General features: G+C 38.7%; 1 protein-coding gene across 1 annotated transcript in view; it reads right to left on the bottom strand.

The window, feature by feature from the left end:
• Positions 1-4,456: 4,456 nt before the first annotated feature.
• Positions 4,457-18,630, bottom strand: part of CPPED1 (calcineurin like phosphoesterase domain containing 1) — a 264,292-nt gene continuing 250,118 nt past the window's right edge. The window contains exon 4 of the mRNA XM_053694614.1: positions 4,457-5,535. Coding sequence (XP_053550589.1) covers positions 5,240-5,535 — 296 coding nt within the window. The 3' untranslated portion in view covers positions 4,457-5,239. The remainder of the gene's footprint in view (positions 5,536-18,630) is intronic.

The raw sequence follows: 18,630 nt of genomic DNA on the forward strand, positions 1-18,630 counted from the left end.
TAGTGCTTGAGTAATGTTAACGCTATGTTAAGCGATAATATTTTTGAGCTACCCTTGTAATCTAGAAGATACTCAGGTATAAATCACTTATAAGTTGGTAAGAGAGAAGGCCTATAATTTTTCTAACTGTGTCTTTACCTAGAGATTAAACCTACATCTTCTAGCTGTACATTTTATATTAAAATCTCAAGGTGTTTACTATCCCCTTTAGAGCTATATACAGTGACAATATAAAGTATGTATTGTTTACTTCAAAATTAATTTGTTTGGGACAATCCCCCCCCCCCCCCCCCCCCCCCCATAAAAAGACAATACCTGCAGACCCAGGGTTGTGCACAACGCAGAATTGAAGAATATGTGGTTGGGATTGCATGAAATTATTTTATTCTTCTGCTGAGACCAGAATTGTTACATAGCAACCGCAGCTACAAACAAAACTGTATCTTATGCCACAGATACAAACTGGCACAATGAAATAATTTCATGGATTTGTCAAACTAAAAGTAACTGGTGGATGTAAATCAGACACAGATACAGCTGGGTACTTGCTTTGTGATGAGTCTCAGTATGAGGGGGAAAGCTGGAGAGGTCTATTTGCGGAGTACAGTGAGGTGGGGCCACTGCAAGATGAAATATATATTAGAAAAGAATACACAGAATACCAAGGAAGTGTAATGTGACAGACAGGCAAGTCCCCAACTGTAATTTTAAATTTGTGCTGAATATGGCTCCGGATTTTAGGATAACAGTTTCTTACTCACGGCTTCGTATTCAGTAATATTATGTCACATTATATTTACAAATATAATCGACATAAATGGAGCTACATCTTTGTTAAACTATATTTAGATATTTTTTATGTATCTAATCCAACCTGATCTATTCTATCTATAAATGCTTCAGAACTTGATTGATAAGGCGCCATTCCAGTTAATCAGATTAATCTTGTAAAGCGAACCTAAAGGGTTTTAGTGAGAGTATCAAGTTCGTACCCATACCAAATTAACAACAACCCATAGCTTGGACAGGGACAATATGACATTGGTGTTCCAAACAATAAAAACCTTTTTCAAATTATGTTTGCCTGTTTTCTGTGCCATTTTCAGGTGTTTAGACACTTTTAATTCACATGTTAATAAACCAGATATTTTTTTTTATTTTTTTATTGAGGAGATACACAGTGCAATTAACAGGTTTACAAAGGAATATACTGTAAATAAAAAGTACAGGCATAATTTAGTCACATACCGGATAGCCATCCTCATTTTTGTCCTGTTTTATAACAATGTGGATCACTCTTGGATCCGTCGTATTAGTGTAAAGCATAGAAATAGGGAATATATTTAAGTAAAACAAAAAAGGAAAACACAATTATCTAACTTACATGTTATGAAGTATGCTGGTTGGAAACTGCAACTATTCTTTTCAATTTCAGTATAACAATGAAAATAACAGGTAACCTGCTCAAACCTATGTAATTTAAAAGATGCAGGGTATTATTAATGAATAGATGATGAGTAAGGGCACTGTTTGCTTTGCTGTGTGTATAAAGAACTACCCCAGGGAGAGAGTTAAACATATTGGGCGGCTTCTAGGGGCATAAGTAGAAATGCAGCGTTCATGTAGTTGTGAACGGTTTCATAATCTGCAGATATTGAGACATTAGGGACTATTAGTGATGTAAGGTATATCTTCACTATCCTCCCTACGGCCCCAGAATAAATGTGCCCCCAGGTCTTAGACTATATAGTGATAATAGTGCATAGAGCTATAACAGGAAAACAAATCCTACTAGTAGATAAAAGCTTAACTAACAAACTATATTAATACATGCTAATAACCAAAATAACTATTAAATGATCAACTCTCATTGTCCATGTCCCCATTGTAAAGAGGGACTATGATTTCAAGGTGTTAGTATGTAGTCGGCCCCATGATTTGGTTTGTAGGAAAGGGTTATTCACTCTTTGAGTCAAGATGTTGGAATATGTCATGGAGAAGCAGAGTCGCAAAGCAAGTTTGTGTGTTATCTCTCTATGAGTTTCCATTAGGTGGGTATTGCGCTGCCGTGATTATGATACCTTAGCTCAATGGGAGGTGTCCTTATGGGCATCAAGAGCAGTAGTGATCCCAGATAGGGAGTGTTTCGGTATTTCAGTTGCGACCCAGTGGGAGCCCCCCCACATACTCTCGTACAGCCACGGCCTGCAACAATTGTTCTTCCATCCATGGAGATTTGTCTTGCGCATCCCAAGGTGTATTGATCTGTTGCGCTATGTCTGGTATAGTGGATTTTTTTGGCGATGTCGCAAGAGAGGCCTCCGACAGTCTCTTGGTGTGCGATGAACTCTGCGATAAGGTAAAGGCTGTCTCTATGTGATGAGGCCTTTTTGCTTGCGATCTGTTGATGAGTGTAGTTTCCAGCCGTTCACCGGAGCTGTGGTTGTTACTTGAGTAGCATGGAATTTGCTCATTAGGAAGTCTAAAGGGGCATTATCTATCAATTTCTGGTAAAGTACTTCAAATTTGTGCCAGTGGGCGTTGATGTTGTCTTGAGCCTTTTATGTCTCCTGTGGCGGCCATCTTAATAGCAAGGTGATGGCGTCATTTCTTAGTGATTATTCTTATTTGATCTTAGGTTTTATCTTTTCTATTGTGGACCCCTTGCCTTATGAATAGAGTTGAGAGGGTCTTAGCAGGATTGCTGATGTTAGTAGTTGCGGCTAAGTACCTTGGATTACTGAGGGGGGAAGCACTGCCTATGATGGGCCACCACCCTAGGCCTCAGTTGTCTGCTTTGGGGCTCTGGTTTCAAGAATACAGCTGACTTTGATATATTTGTAAAGCCCCTAGAATGCGACTGCTCAGGATCGCTGTGTAGACACGCCCCCCAGATTTTTTTCTATAAACTTATATTAAAGCAATATGGAACTTTTTTCTTTCATAATTCAGATACAGTTTAGAAATGTAAACAACTTTCTAATTTACTTCTATTATCAAATGAACTTCGCTCTCTGGGGAAACCTTTGTTGAAAAGCAGGTAGGCAAGGCTGGAACTCCATACGGCAGCAGTTGGGGCTGATAAAAAGGCTTTCACTCCCAACTAAATATTTTGGTAATGTACTAAATGACAATAGTTAAACTCTGATTAAATTACATAATCCAATAATTAGCATTTGTATACATGGTAAAGGGGTGTAGTTACATTATCACTTATTACAGTTTAGAACAATGTATCTTAGACCTTACAGGATTGTAATTTTAGTATGAGACAAGCTGTGTTATACTTGACTTTTTGTTTAATAAAGTGCAGCTGAATGAAATGTTCTGAGATACTTTACAAAATAGGAGATCAGGAATTACTGTGATGAAAATAAAAATCTATATGTCTGGAGTGAGATATGTCATTGAAATAAAAAATGAAATGATAGGGTTAGGTTTAGCCGGTGTAACAACAAAACACTCCAATCAGGACAAAAAAAAAAAAAAAAAAAAAGATTAGTTCGGAATGAGACTCAGACATAGAAGTCTAATTACCTGGCAACTTAAACCACTGGAGATGTTGTAAAAGTAAAAGTTGAAATAGTGCATAGACAGTGCTACATATTTGGTCAGAAAGAAAGTTACAATTCTTTTTATTCACTTGTATTATTTTTCTCCTTATATTTTATTTTCCAGTCTCAGTACTGGTTATGGTAAACAAAAAAAGATAGGAAAAACTCAGTAAAATTATGTAAAATAATTTACTGCGTAGCACAAATTAGATGACTTTTTATCTCAAAGTAGACAGTTTTCCCACTCAAGCAAAGGATTCTGGGTAAGTGCATGTAAACTAGATTCAAAATGTCTTGCAAAAAGAAGCATAGTGCCAGCAAATGCATTATGAATGCGACCTTGAGCACATAGGTTTGTTACTAACCATTCTAGGCTTTGCCATCAGGGCAAGATTTATACAGCTGATACCCCATGGACAGATAAATTAGATGCCCATAGACTTTTAAACCCACATGTGCCAGTTGGCATTAGCACAAACATGGACGCTGAATACTCAGTCCAAAAATCTACATATGCACAAATAAACATTATACTCAAACAGCTTATCTCATTCATATGAAAGAGCTGAGATGTACAATGACTATTACCAGGACGTGCCCAAGTGATACAGCTGTATTTGTTCCAATTTAAATTTAAAGCACTTTTTTTCAGACAAACAAAATCAACATGTGCAAATGATGCATTTTTATATGTGTGACAGCTGCCAATGCAGCCACTAGCAGACTGTACTAGAGAGCCAAATGCACACTGAGTATTATTTGCCCAACCAGAAAGGTGCCCCTCTAACAAGTATCCATAGGCAGCTGCCTACACTGTCTGGTGAGAATTCCAGCTTTGTTTACCATCAATGACTGTCACCTTCATATGGCAATCAGCAAAACACATGATTAAACACAGTAGGTTGTAAATCAACAAATTAATTTAATATATAATTTTCACAATTATAATTAGAGTGGATTTGAGATCATCTTTTAAAGATTAGACTACAGTATTATTATAGGTACACAGAAAGCATGTTGCTCTACAATAAACTAAGTTGTTTGCAGAGATTAATTATTTGTCCGTGTACAAAAATACAGTTATAACCCCTACCTGCATTTAGTGCATATACCTTTAATAGAAGCTTGCAGAAGAGTTAAAGGGACACGTTAGAGCATGAATACCATATTCTAATTCAAAAGAGGATTTTATTATTGCACAAATGCTATTGGTGAGCTATTGGCTAGAATGCTCTAACAAATATTTTATTTTTTGCACTAACATGATCTCTTTAAGCCTGTGATACGTATCTAGTTTCTGAAATACTTAAAGGGATTTTAAACCCAATTTTTTTTCTTTCATGATTCAGATAGAGAATACCATTTTAAACAACTTTCTAATTTACTTCCATCATCTAATTTGCTTCATTCTCTTGATATTCTTTCCTGAAAAGCATATCTAGATAGGCTCAGTAGCTTCTGATTGGTGGCTGCACATATTTCCCTTATGTGATTGGCTCACCCATGTGCATTGCTATTTCTTTAGCAAAGGATATCTAAAGAATGAAGCAAATTAGATTATAGAAGTAAATTGGAATGTTGCTTAAAATTGTGTGCTCAATCTGAATCATAAAAGACTTGTTTTGGGTTTAATGTCCCTTTTGTTAACCCCTTGGCTGCCTGAGAGCTGTAACTCCCTCTGGAAACTAAGGGGTTAACATGTAAATGTAGGGCTGGTTGACTGCGTAATCTGTAGACCAATTTAAATGATCTGATTTTGGTTTAATTAACTCCATTAGATCTTGTTCAAGACCCTGATTATTTAGGTCATTTAAGCTGTAATATCTGTGCACAATTTTGTCTTCGGTGATCGCCACCACTCGCAGGCCGTGTGTGTCTTTTCCAAGTTGGCAACCGATAGCGGATGTAACCACCATATCTAGATCTTTGTACGTGCCTCCTGCGTTCCTGTGATAGTGTCCAGAGAACACGGCTTTTATTCCTGCAAGAGGGAAGAGATGAACAGGTAACTTCTAAAACTCAAAAACGCTTACCGTAAAACCGAAATATCACAGCACGTCATACAGTAATTCTTGTTATTTATAAACACAGATGATAATAATTCATGCTACTCGATACTAGTATCTTGTAATAAAAAAGAAAAAAAATTGGATACTATTTTTCTTTTCTTTAATGATTCAGATAGAACATTCAATTTTAAGCAACTTTTTAATTTACTCATATTACCATTTTCCTTTGTTCTCTTGCTATCTTTATTTAAAAAGCAGGAATATGAAACTTAGGAGCCGGCCCATTTTTGGTTCAGAACCTGGGTTACGCTTGCTTATTGGTTAGCTAAATGTAATCACCAATAAGCAAGCGCTATCCAGGGTGCTCAACCTAAAATGGGCCAGCTACTAAGCTTTACATTCCTGCTTTTTAAATAAAGATAGCAAGAGAACACAGAATAACCGAAAATAGAAGTAAATTAGAAAGTTGCTTAAAATTACTGCTCTATCTGAATCAAGAAATTTTTTTTGGGTTTAGTGTCCCTTTAAAAAAGTGAACTCAAACATTTTTTATCATTAACATAAGAAAGCAGAAATTAAAAATGTTACCACTATTTATAGCTAAATAAATAGCATTAGAGCAGTTTAAATCACACAGGAAATGCATGTTTGTGCCTCGCTCACATACCTATTGACTGTGGTGTGGCTAATAAGGACACAGCTCTTTTGGTGAGCAGAAATACCTCTTCACATGCAAAAGTACATTTATTCAGCTCAGTAATGCCCATTCAATAACTAAAATATTCTATAATACTATATTTTAGATAAAAAATGTCCTTTAACAAACTGTAAATAGGAAATACGTCTTAAATGAAACTGGATTAAAGATACTTTCTACAGTGAAAAATGAAATTCCATAACAAATGCAAGGAATATAGTTTTATTATATCAATTGCATAGAAACTGGAGAGCGGTGAAACGCAAAGACTTGCAGGGTAAGTAACGCTACAATGATTCACTAATGATTTACAGCATGTACATTTTGAACTACAATGTCCCTTTAATACTAAAACTGTTATTAAAAAGCAAATATACCGCAAGGTCTCACCTACAAAAAATACTCCTGCTCATAATGCTTCATTTTATATTTTATGTTAAATAGAGAAACTGTCAGTTTGCAGTCACAACAATAAAAACGGTTCATTTTCTTTAATAAATTGTAATCTAACAACTGTTCACGTTCATTTAACAGACATTAAAGTTGCAAAGTTTCAAAATATATTTTTTAAAATCATGTCACTGTCATTTTGTTAGCTCTGTTAACAAGGTTTTGCAAATCAAGTGCAGATCAGTGGAAAAACAAACAAACTTTAAAGTGACAGGAAACACAAATTTTTTTGTTTCATTATTCAGATACAGAATACAATTTTAAGCAACTTTCTAATTTACTTCTGATATCTAATTTGCTTCATTATTTTGGTATCCTTTGTTGAAAAGCATATTTAGGTAGGTTTAGGACCTGGGTGCTATTTCCTGATTGGTGACTGCACATTTTGGGACAGGGCTAAATGAGCTTGTGCTCTGATTTATGCAATTGCTGTGTAGCCTATTGCAGGGTCAGTGTCTCTGGGGGTACACTTTACTATACAACAAAGCACAGGCAACAATAAATATAATTATACTGCAATGTTGCATTATCTTCCTTATTTAAACATTTTATGGGGATTACAATCTGACTTAAATGTTCATAAAAACAACAAAACAAGTAACAAGTTAGATCTTGCCTAGAGATTGGGAGATGTTTACAAAAGGTTTGTTTAGAACACGCTCTAGTTTTTACCATTTTATGCTCTGCACAAATTACTTCTAAAACAGATCGATGATCATTTGAGCCCTAACATTCGCCGGATATGTTCTTCTTTTAAATGGTTTTATGTTCAACACAAATTAAACCGAAAACAACGCTGGCTAACAAGGTCGCTTATAAATTACACTGAGCGTTGCTTTCATATTGACAATAAGCAGCTAGCACAGCTTTGTAAGACAGGGAGAATTAGTCTGGCTACAGCTATATAATTGGGTGCTTAGTTAAGATGTAGTTAGAACAAAGTGAATATCAAAGATATTAGCATAAAAGTCTGTTTTTGTCTAGGGACACAGAGTCCTTTTTTTGCCAACTGCAGCTATCTATTCTCTCTCTCTCTCTCTCTCTCTATCTATCTATCTATCTATCTATCTATCTATCTATCTATCTATCTATCTCTCTATGAGGTAAATCACTTGAAATGTCACAGCATATATACTATTAATGTGATTAAATACAGAGGCCTAGATTTGGAGTTTGGCGGTAGATGGGCTGTTAACGCTCCGCAGGCTTTTTTCTGGCCGCACCATAAATTTAACTCTAGTATCGAGAGTTCAAACAAATGCTGCGTTAGGCTCCAAAAAAGGAGCGTAGAGCATTTTTACCGCAAATGCAACTCTCGATACCAGAGTTGCTTACGGACGCGGCCAGCCTCAAAAACGTGCTCGTGCACGATATCCCCATAGGAAACAATGTGGCTGTTTGAGCTGAAAAAAAAACTAACACCTGCAAAAAAGCAGCGTTCAGCTCCTAACGCAGCCCCATTGTTTCCTATGGGGAAACACTTCCTACGTCTGCACCTAACACTCTAACATGTACCCCGAGTCTAAACACCCCTAACCTTACACTTATTAACCCCTAATCTGCCGCTCCCGCTATCGCTGACCCCTGCATATTTTTTTTAACCCCTAATCTGCCGCTCCGTAAACCGCCGCAACCTACGTTATCCCTATGTACCCCTAATCTGCTGCCCTAACATCGCCGACCCCTATATTATATTTATTAACCCCTAATCTGCCCCCCACAACGTCGCCGACACCTGCCTACACTTATTAACCCCTAATCTGCCGAGCGGACCTGAGCGCTACTATAATAAAGTTATTAACCCCTAACCCGCCTCACTAACCCTATCATAAATAGTATTAACCCCTAATCTGCCCTCCCTAACATCGCCGACACCAAACTTCAATTATTAACCCCTAATCTGACGACTGGAGCTCACCGCTACTCTAATAAATGTATTAACCCCTAAAGCTAAGTCTAACCCTAACCCTAACACCCCCCTAACTTAAATATAATTTACATCTAACGAAATTAATTAACTCTTATTAAATAACTTATTCCTATTTAAAGCTAAATACTTACCTGTAAAATAAATCCTAATATAGCTACAATATAAATTATAATTATATTATAGCTATTTTAGGATTAATATTTATTTTACAGGCAACTTTGTAATTATTTTAACCAGGTACAATAGCTATTAAATAGTTAAGAACTATTTAATAGTTACCTAGTTAAAATAATAACAAATTTACCTGTAAAATAAATCCTAACCTAAGATATAATTAAACCTAACACTACCCTATCAATAAATTAATTAAATAAACTACCTACAATTACCTACAATTAACCTAACACTACACTATCAATAAATTAATTAAACACAATTCCTACAAATAAATACAATTAAATAAACTAGCTAAAGTACAAAAAATAAAAAAGAAATAAGTTACAAAAAATAAAAAAATATTTACAAACATCAGAAAATTATTACAACAATTTTAAACTAATTACACCTACTCTAAGCCCCCTAATAAAATAACAAAGACCCCCAAAATAAAAAATTCCCTACCCTATTCTAAATTAAAAAAGTTAAAAGCTCTTTTACCTTACCAGCCCTGAACAGGGCCCTTTGCGGGGCATGCCCCAAGAATTTCAGCTCTTTTGCCTGTAAAAAAAACACATACAATACCCCCCCCAACATTACAACCCACCACCCACATACCCCTAATCTAACCCAAACCCCCCTTAAATAAACCTAACACTAAGCCCCTGAAGATCTTCCTACCTTGTCTTCACCATCCAGGTATCACCGATCCGTCCTGGCTCCAACATCTTCATCCAACCCAAGCGGGGGTTGGCGATCCATCATCCGGTGGCTGAAGAGGTCCAGAAGAGGCTCCAAAGTCTTCCTCCTATCCGGCAAGAAGAGGACATCCGGACCGGCAAACATCTTCTCCAAGCGGCATCTTCGATCTTCTTGCATCCGGTGCGGAGCGGGTCCATCTTGAAGCAGGCGACGCGGATCGATCCTCTTCTTCCGTTGTCTCCCGACGAATGATGGTTCCTTTAAGGGACGTCATCCAAGATGGCGTCCCTTGAATTCCGATTGGGTAGGAATATTCTGATTGGCTGATGGAATCAGCCAATCAGAATCAAGTTCAATCCGATTGGCTGATCCAATCAGCCAATCAGATTGAGCTCGCATTCTATTGGCTGATCGGAACAGCCAATAGAATGCGAGCTCAATCTGATTGGCTGATTGGATCAGCCAATAGGATTGAACTTGATTCTGATTGGCTGATTCCATCAGCCAATCAGAATATTCCTACCTTAATTCCCGATTGGCTGATAGAATCCTATCAGCCAATCGGAATTCAAGGGACGCCATCTTGGATGACGTCCCTTAAAGGAACCGTCATTCGTCGGGAGACAACGGAAGAAGAGGATGGATCCGCGTCGCCTGCTTCAAGATGGACCCGCTCCGCACCGGATGCAAGAAGATGCCGCTTGGAGAAGATGTTTGCCGGTCCGGATGTCCTCTTCTTGCCGGATAGGAGGAAGACTTTGGAGCCTCTTCTGGACCTCTTCAGCCACCGGATGATGGATCGCCAACCCCCGCTTGGGTTGGATGAAGATGTTGGAGCCAGGACGGATCGGTGATACCTGGATGGTGAAGACAAGGTAGGAAGATCTTCAGGGGCTTAGTGTTAGGTTTATTTAAGGGGGGTTTGGGTTAGATTAGGGGTATGTGGGTGGTGGGTTGTAAATGTTGGGGGGGGTATTGTATGTGTTTTTTTTACAGGCAAAAGAGCTGAAATTCTTGGGGCATGCCCCGCAAAGGGCCCTGTTCAGGGCTGGTAAGGTAAAAGAGCTTTTAACTTTTTTAATTTAGAATAGGGTAGGGAATTTTTTATTTTGGGGGTCTTTGTTATTTTATTAGGGGGCTTAGAGTAGGTGTAATTAGTTTAAAATTGTTGTAATAATTTTCTGATGTTTGTAAATATTTTTTTATTTTTTGTAACTTATTTCTTTTTTATTTTTTGTACTTTAGCTAGTTTATTTAATTGTATTTATTTGTAGGAATTGTGTTTAATTAATTTATTGATAGTGTAGTGTTAGGTTAATTGTAGGTAATTGTAGGTAGTTTATTTAATTAATTTATTGATAGGGTAGTGTTAGGTTTAATTATATCTTAGGTTAGGATTTATTTTACAGGTAAATTTGTTATTATTTTAACTAGGTAACTATTAAATAGTTCTTAACTATTTAATAGCTATTGTACCTGGTTAAAATAATTACAAAGTTGCCTGTAAAATAAATATTAATCCTAAAATAGCTATAATATAATTATAATTTATATTGTAGCTATATTAGGATTTATTTTACAGGTAAGTATTTAGCTTTAAATAGGAATAAGTTATTTAATAAGAGTTAATTAATTTCGTTAGATGTAAATTATATTTAAGTTAGGGGGGTGTTAGTGTTAGGGTTAGACTTAGCTTTAGGGGTTAATCCATTTATTAGAGTAGCGATGAGCTCCGGTCGTCAGATTAGGGGTTAATAATTGAAGGTAGGTGTCGGCGATGTTAGGGAGGGCAGATTAGGGGTTAATACTATTTATGATAGGGTTAGTGAGGCGGATTAGGGGTTAATAACTTTATTATAGTAGCGCTCAGGTCCGCTCGGCAGATTAGGGGTTAATAAGTGTAGGCAGGTGTCGGCGACGTTGAGGGGGGCAGATTAGGGGTTAATAAATATAATATAGGGGTCGGCGGTGTTAGGGGCAGCAGATTAGGGGTACATAAGGATAACGTAGGTGGCGGCGCTTTGCGGTCGGGAGATTAGGGGTTAATTATTGTAAGTAGCTGGCGGCGACGTTGTGGGGGGCAGGTTAGGGGTTAATAAATGTAATACAGGGGTCGGCGGGGTTAGGGGCAGCAGATTAGGGGTACATAAGTATAACGTAGGTGGCGGTCGGCAGATTAGGGGTTAAAAAATTTAAATCGAGTGGCGGCGATGTGGGAGGACCTCGGTTTAGGGGTACATAGGTAGTTTATGGGTGTTAGTGTACTTTAGGGTACAGTAGTTAAGAGCTTTATGAACCGGCGTTAGCCCAGAAAGCTCTTAACTCCTGCTATTTTCCGGCGGCTGGAGTTTTGTCGTTAGAGCTCTAACGCTCACTTCAGAAACGACTCTAAATACCAGCGTTAGAAAGATCCCATTGAAAAGATAGGATACGCAATTGACGTAAGGGGATCTGCGGTATGGAAAAGTCGCGGCTGAAAAGTGAGCGTTAGACCCTTTAATCACTGACTCCAAATACCGGCGGTAGCCTAAAACCAGCGTTAGGAGCCTCTAACGCTGGTTTTCACGGCTAACGCCAAACTCCAAATCTAGGCCAGAGAGTGCTGATACACACACACAAGTATGGTTTGAAACATATCACTATAGGTGACTCTATGATGAAGAAAGGCAAAAGACAACTTTCTTACTTGTCCTCTGCAAAGTTTTATTGCTGGGCCTATTCACATCCCTGAATATGTAGTGCCTGTGTGTGTGTAGTTTATGTGCAATGTAGTATGTGTAGATAATAAATTATTAAAGTATAATATTATTTATATATGTTTATATATATATATAAACATATACACAAACACACACACATATACACACACAAACATAGACACATATACACAAACACACACACAAACATAGACACATATACATACACACACATATATACACATACACACCCACACACGCACACACATATGCACACACATACACACACTCAAACACGCACACACATATACACAAACACACACACATACACCTAAACATATACACAAACACATATACACAAACACACACACATACACCTAAACATATACACAAACACACACATTCACACACAAACACGCACACACACATACACAAACACACACACGTATACACACACGCGCACACACACACAAACATATGCACACACATACACACACACACACAAACATATGCACACACATACACACACTCAAACACGCACACACATATACACAAACACACACACACATATACACAAACACACACACATACACCTAAACATATACACAAACACACACACATTTACCCACACACACATAAATACACACATACAAACACGCACACATACACAAACACACACACGTATACACAAACATATACACACACTCAAACACGCACACACATATACACACAGACATACACCTAAACATATACACAAACACACACACATATACCCACACACACATACACACACAAACACATGTACACTATACATGATCTAAAGCAGCAATTCAGTCACTTCAATGTCAGGATTTCTTTATTTTGTACAAGCCATGAATATCTATCTAGGGTACAAGATACATCTATAATTCACTGTCTTAAACTTCAAAAGTCTATTTTTGAGAAGCAGTTTGAGCTTTACAAAAAGTAGCTTCAAATTTATTTTTTTTGCAAAACTTCATATTTTTCAAATGAATGTAGAAATTGTAAAGTAGCAATAAAACAGCACATTACTGCTCTTCTGCTGGTATAAGCCCAGAACAAATGCTAGAAAATCACAGCCAGAGACAGGGCACCATACGTTTGTCATCATATGGGGTATAAACCATCTTATTGAAAAGCTTATATACAATCACTGTATGAAAAAACATAATTTATGTAAGGTTACCTGATAAATTCATTTCTTTCATATTGGCAAGAGTCCATGAGCTAGTGACGTATGGGATATACAAACCTACCAGGAGGGGCAAAGTTTCCCAAACCTCAAAATGCCTATAAATACACCCCTCACCACACCCACAATTCAGTTTAACGAATAGCCAAGAAGTGGGGTGATAAAGAAAGGAGTAAAAAGCATCAACAAAGGAATTAGAATAATTGTGCTTTATACAAAAAAAATCATAACCACCATAAAAAAGGGTGGGCCTCATGGACTCTTGCCAATATGAAAGAAATGAATTTATCAGGTAAGTTCTTACATAAATTATGTTTTCTTTCATGTAATTGGCAAGAGTCCATGAGCTAGTGACGTATGGGATAGCAAATACCCAATATGTGGAACTCCACGCAAGAGTCACTAGAGAGGGAGGGATAAAAGATAAAGACAGCCAATTCCGCTGAAAAAATTAATCCACAACCCAAATCATAAGTTTTAATCTTATAATGAAAAAGAAAAAAAACTGAAATTATAAGCAGGAGAATCAGCTGCCTGAAGAACTTTTCTACCAAAAACTGCTTCTGAAGAAAAAACACCAAAATGGTAGAATTTAGAAAATGTATGCAAAGAAGACCAAGTTGCTGCTTTGCAAATCTGATCAACTGAAGCTTCATTCTTAAAAGCTCATGAAGTGGAAACTGACCTAGTAGAATACGCCGTAACCCTCTGAGGCGTGATGAATCAAAAGCTTTAACCAAGATGCCAAAGAAATGTCAGAAGCCTTCTGACCTTTCCTAGAACCAGAAAAGATAACAAATAGACTAGAAGTCTTCCTGAAATCTTTAGTAGCTTCAACATAATATTTCAAAGCTCTTACCACATCTAAAGAATGTAAAGATCTTTCCAAAGAATTCTTAAGATTAGGACACAAAGAAGGGACAACAATTTCTTTACTAATGTTGTTGGAATTCACAACTTTAGGTAGGAACTTAAATGAAGTCCGCAAAACCGCCTTATCCTGATGAAAAAAATCAGAAAAGGAGACTCACAAGAAAGAGCAGATAAATCAGAAACTCTTCTGGCAGAAGAGATGGCCAAAAGAAACAACACTTTCCAAGAAAGCAATTTAATGTCCAAAGAATGCATAGGCTCAAACGGAGGAGCCTGTAAAGCCTTCAAAACCAAATTAAGACTCCTAGGAGGAGAGATTGATTTAATGACAGGCTTGATATGAACCAAAGCCTGAACAAAACAATGAATATCAGGGAGTTTAGCAATTTTTCTGTGGAATAAGACAGAAAGAGCAGAGATTTGTTCTTTCAAGGAAATTGCAGACACACCGTTATCCAAACCATCCTGAAGAAACTGAAAAATTCTAGGAATTCTAAAAGAATGCCAAGAGAATTTATGAGAACACCATGAAATGAAAGTCTTCCAAACTCGATAATAAATCTTTCTAGAAACAGATTTATGAGCCTGCAACATAGTATTAATCACTGAGTCAGAGAAACCTCTATGACTAAGCACTAAGCGTTCAATTTCTATACCTTCAAATTGAATGATTTGTGATCCTGATGGAAAAACGAACCTTGAGATATAAGGTCTGGCCTTAATGGAAGTGGCCAAGGTTGGCAACTGGACATCCGAACAAGATCCGCATACCAAAACCTGTGCGGCCATGCTGGAGACACCAGCAGCACAAACAATTGCTCCAAGATGATTTTGGAAATCACTCTTGGAAGAAAAACTAGAGGCGGAGAAAAATATAGGCAGGTTGATAACTCCAAGGAAGTGTCAATGCATCCACTGCTTCCGCCTGAGGATCCCTGGACCTGGACAGGTACCTGGGAAGTTTCTTGTTTAGATGAGATGCCATCAGATCTATTTCTGGAAGCCCCCACATCTGAACAATTTGAAAAACATAATTTATGCTTACCTGATAAATTCCTTTCTTCTGTAGTGTGATCAGTCCACGGGTCATCATTACTTCTGGGATATTAACTCCTCCCCAACAGGAAGTGCAAGAGGATTCACCCAGCAGAGCTGCATATAGCTCCTCCCCTCTACGTCACTCCCAGTCATTCGACCAAGGACCAACGAGAAAGGAAAAGCCAAGGGTGAAGTGGTGACTGGAGTATAAATTAAAAAAATATTACCTGCCTTAAAACAGGGCGGGCCGTGGACTGATCACACTACAGAAGAAAGGAATTTATCAGGTAAGCATAAATTATGTTTTCTTCTGTTAAGTGTGATCAGTCCACGGGTCATCATTACTTCTGGGATACCTATACCAAAGCAAAAGTACACGGATGACGGGAGGGATAGGCAGGCTCTTTATACAGAAGGAACCACTGCCTGAAGAACCTTTCTCCCAAAAATAGCCTCCGATGAAGCAAAAGTGTCAAATTTGTAAAATTTGGAAAAAGTATGAAGCGAAGACCAAGTTGCAGCCTTGCAAATCTGTTCAACAGAGGCCTCATTCTTAAAGGCCCAAGTAGAAGCCACAGCTCTAGTGGAATGAGCTGTAATCCTTTCAGGAGGCTGCTGTCCAGCAGTCTCATAAGCTAAACGAATTATGCTACGAAGCCAAAAAGAAAGAGAGGTAGCAGAAGCTTTTTGACCTCTCCTCTGCCCAGAGTAAACGACAAACAGAGAAGACGTTTGTCGAAATTCCTTAGTTGCCTGTAAGTAAAATTTTAGAGCACGGACTACATCCAGGTTGTGCAGTAGACGTTCCTTCTTCGAAGAAGGATTTGGGCATAAAGAAGGAACAACAATCTCTTGATTGATATTCCTGTTAGTAACTACCTTAGGTAAGAACCCAGGTTTAGTACGCAGAACTACCTTATCCGAATGAAAAATCAAATAAGGAGAATCACAATGTAAGGCTGATAACTCAGAGACTCTTCGAGCCGAGGAAATAGCCATTAAAAATAGAACTTTCCAAGATAACAACTTTATATCAATGGAATGAAGGGGTTCAAACGGAACGCCCTGTAAAACATTAAGAACAAGGTTTAAACTCCATGGTGGAGCAACCGTTTTAAACACAGGCTTAATCCTGGCCAAAGCCTGACAAAAAGCCTGGACGTCAGGAATTTCTGACAGACGTTTGTGTAACAGAATGGACAGAGCTGAGATCTGTCCCTTTAATGAACTAGCGGATAAACCCTTTTCTAAACCTTCTTGTAGAAAAGACAATATCCTAGGAATCCTAACCTTACTCCAAGAGTAACCTTTGGATTCACACCAATATAGGTATTTACGCCATATCTTATGGTAAATCTTTCTGGTAACAGGTTTCCTAGCCTGTATTAAGGTATCAATAACTGACTCAGAAAACCCACGTCTTGATAAAATCAAGCGTTCAATTTCCAAGCAGTCAGCTTCAGAGAAGTTAGACTTTGATGTTTGAAGGGACCCTGAATCAGAAGGTCCTGTTTCAGAGGTAGAGACCAAGGTGGACAGGATGACATGTCCACCAGATCTGCATACCAAGTCCTGCGTGGCCACGCAGGTGCTATTAGAATCACTGATGCTCTCTCTTGTTTGATTCTGGCAATCAATCGAGGAAGCATCGGGAAGGGTGGAAACACGTAAGCCATCCTGAAGTCCCAAGGTGCTGTCAGGGCATCTATCAGGACTGCTTCTGGATCCCTGGATCTGGACCCGTAACGAGGAAGCTTGGCGTTCTGTCGAGACGCCATGAGATCTATCTCCGGTTTGCCCCAACGTCGAAGTATTTGGGCAAAGACCTCCGGATGAAGTTCCCACTCCCCCGGATGAAAAGTCTGACGACTTAAGAAATCCGCCTCCCAGTTCTCCACTCCCGGGATGTGGATTGCTGACAGGTGGCAAGAGTGAGACTCTGCCCAGCGAATTATCTTTGATACTTCCATCATAGCTAGGGAGCTTCGTGTCCCTCCCTGATGGTTGATGTAAGCTACAGTCGTGATGTTGTCCGACTGAAACCTGATGAAACCCCGCGTTGTCAACTGGGGCCAAGCCAGGAGGGCATTGAGAACTGCTCTCAATTCCAGAATGTTTATTGGCAGGAGACTCTCCTCCTGACTCCATTGTCCCTGAACTTTCAGAGAATTCCAGACGGCACCCCAACCTAGAAGGCTGGCGTCTGTTGTTACAATTGTCCAGTCTGGTCTGCTGAATGGCATCCCCCTGGACAGATGTGGCCGAGAAAGCCACCAAAGAAGAGAATTTCTGGTCTCTTGATCCAGATTCAGAGAAGGGGATAAGTCTGAGTAATCCCCATTCCACTGACTTAGCATGCACAGTTGCAGTGGTCTGAGGTGTAGGCGAGCAAAGGGTACTATGTCCATTGCCGCTACCATTAAGCCGATTACCTCCATGCATTGAGCCACTGACGGGTGTTGAATGGAATGAAGGATGCGGCAAGCACTTTGAAGTCTTGTTAACCTGTCCTCTGTCAGGTAAATCTTCATTTTTACAGAATCTATAAGAGTCCCCAGGAAGGGAACTCTTGTGAGTGGAACGAGTGAACTTTTCTTTTCGTTCACCTTCCATCCATGTGACCTTAGAAATGCCAGTACTAACTCTGTATGAGATTTGGCAGTTTGAAAGCTTGAAGCTTGTATCAGTATGTCGTCTAGGTACGGAGCTACTGAAATTCCTCGCGGTCTTAGTACCGCCAGAAGAGTGCCCAGAACCTTTGTGAAGATTCTTGGAGCCGTAGCCAATCCGAATGGAAGAGCTACAAACTGGTAATGCCTGTCTAGAAAGGCAAACCTTAGATACCGGTAATGATTTCTGTGAATCGGTATGTGAAGGTAAGCATCCTTTAAATCCACTGTGGTCATGTACTGACCCTCTTGGATCATGGGCAAAATTGTTCGAATAGTTTCCATCTTGAACGATGGAACTCTTAGAAATTTGTTTAGGATCTTTAAGTCCAGGATTGGTCTGAAAGTTCCCCCTTTTTTGGGAACCACAAACAGATTTGAGTAAAACCCCTGTCCCTGTTCCGATCGTGGAACTGGGTGGATTACTCCCATTAACAAGAGCTCTTGTACGCAGCGTAGAAACGCCTCTTTCTTTGTCTGGATTGTTGACAACCTTGACAGATGAAATCTCTCTCTTGGAGGAGAGGATTTGAAGTCCAGAAGGTATCCCTGAGATATTATTTCTAGCGCCCAGGGATCCTGGACATCTCTTGCCCAAGCCTGGGCGAAGAGAGAAAGCCTGCCCCCCACTAGATCCGATCCC

The sequence above is a fragment of the Bombina bombina genome, chromosome 11, assembly GCF_027579735.1.
Source record: "Bombina bombina isolate aBomBom1 chromosome 11, aBomBom1.pri, whole genome shotgun sequence".
Classification (NCBI taxonomy): domain Eukaryota; kingdom Metazoa; phylum Chordata; class Amphibia; order Anura; family Bombinatoridae; genus Bombina; species Bombina bombina.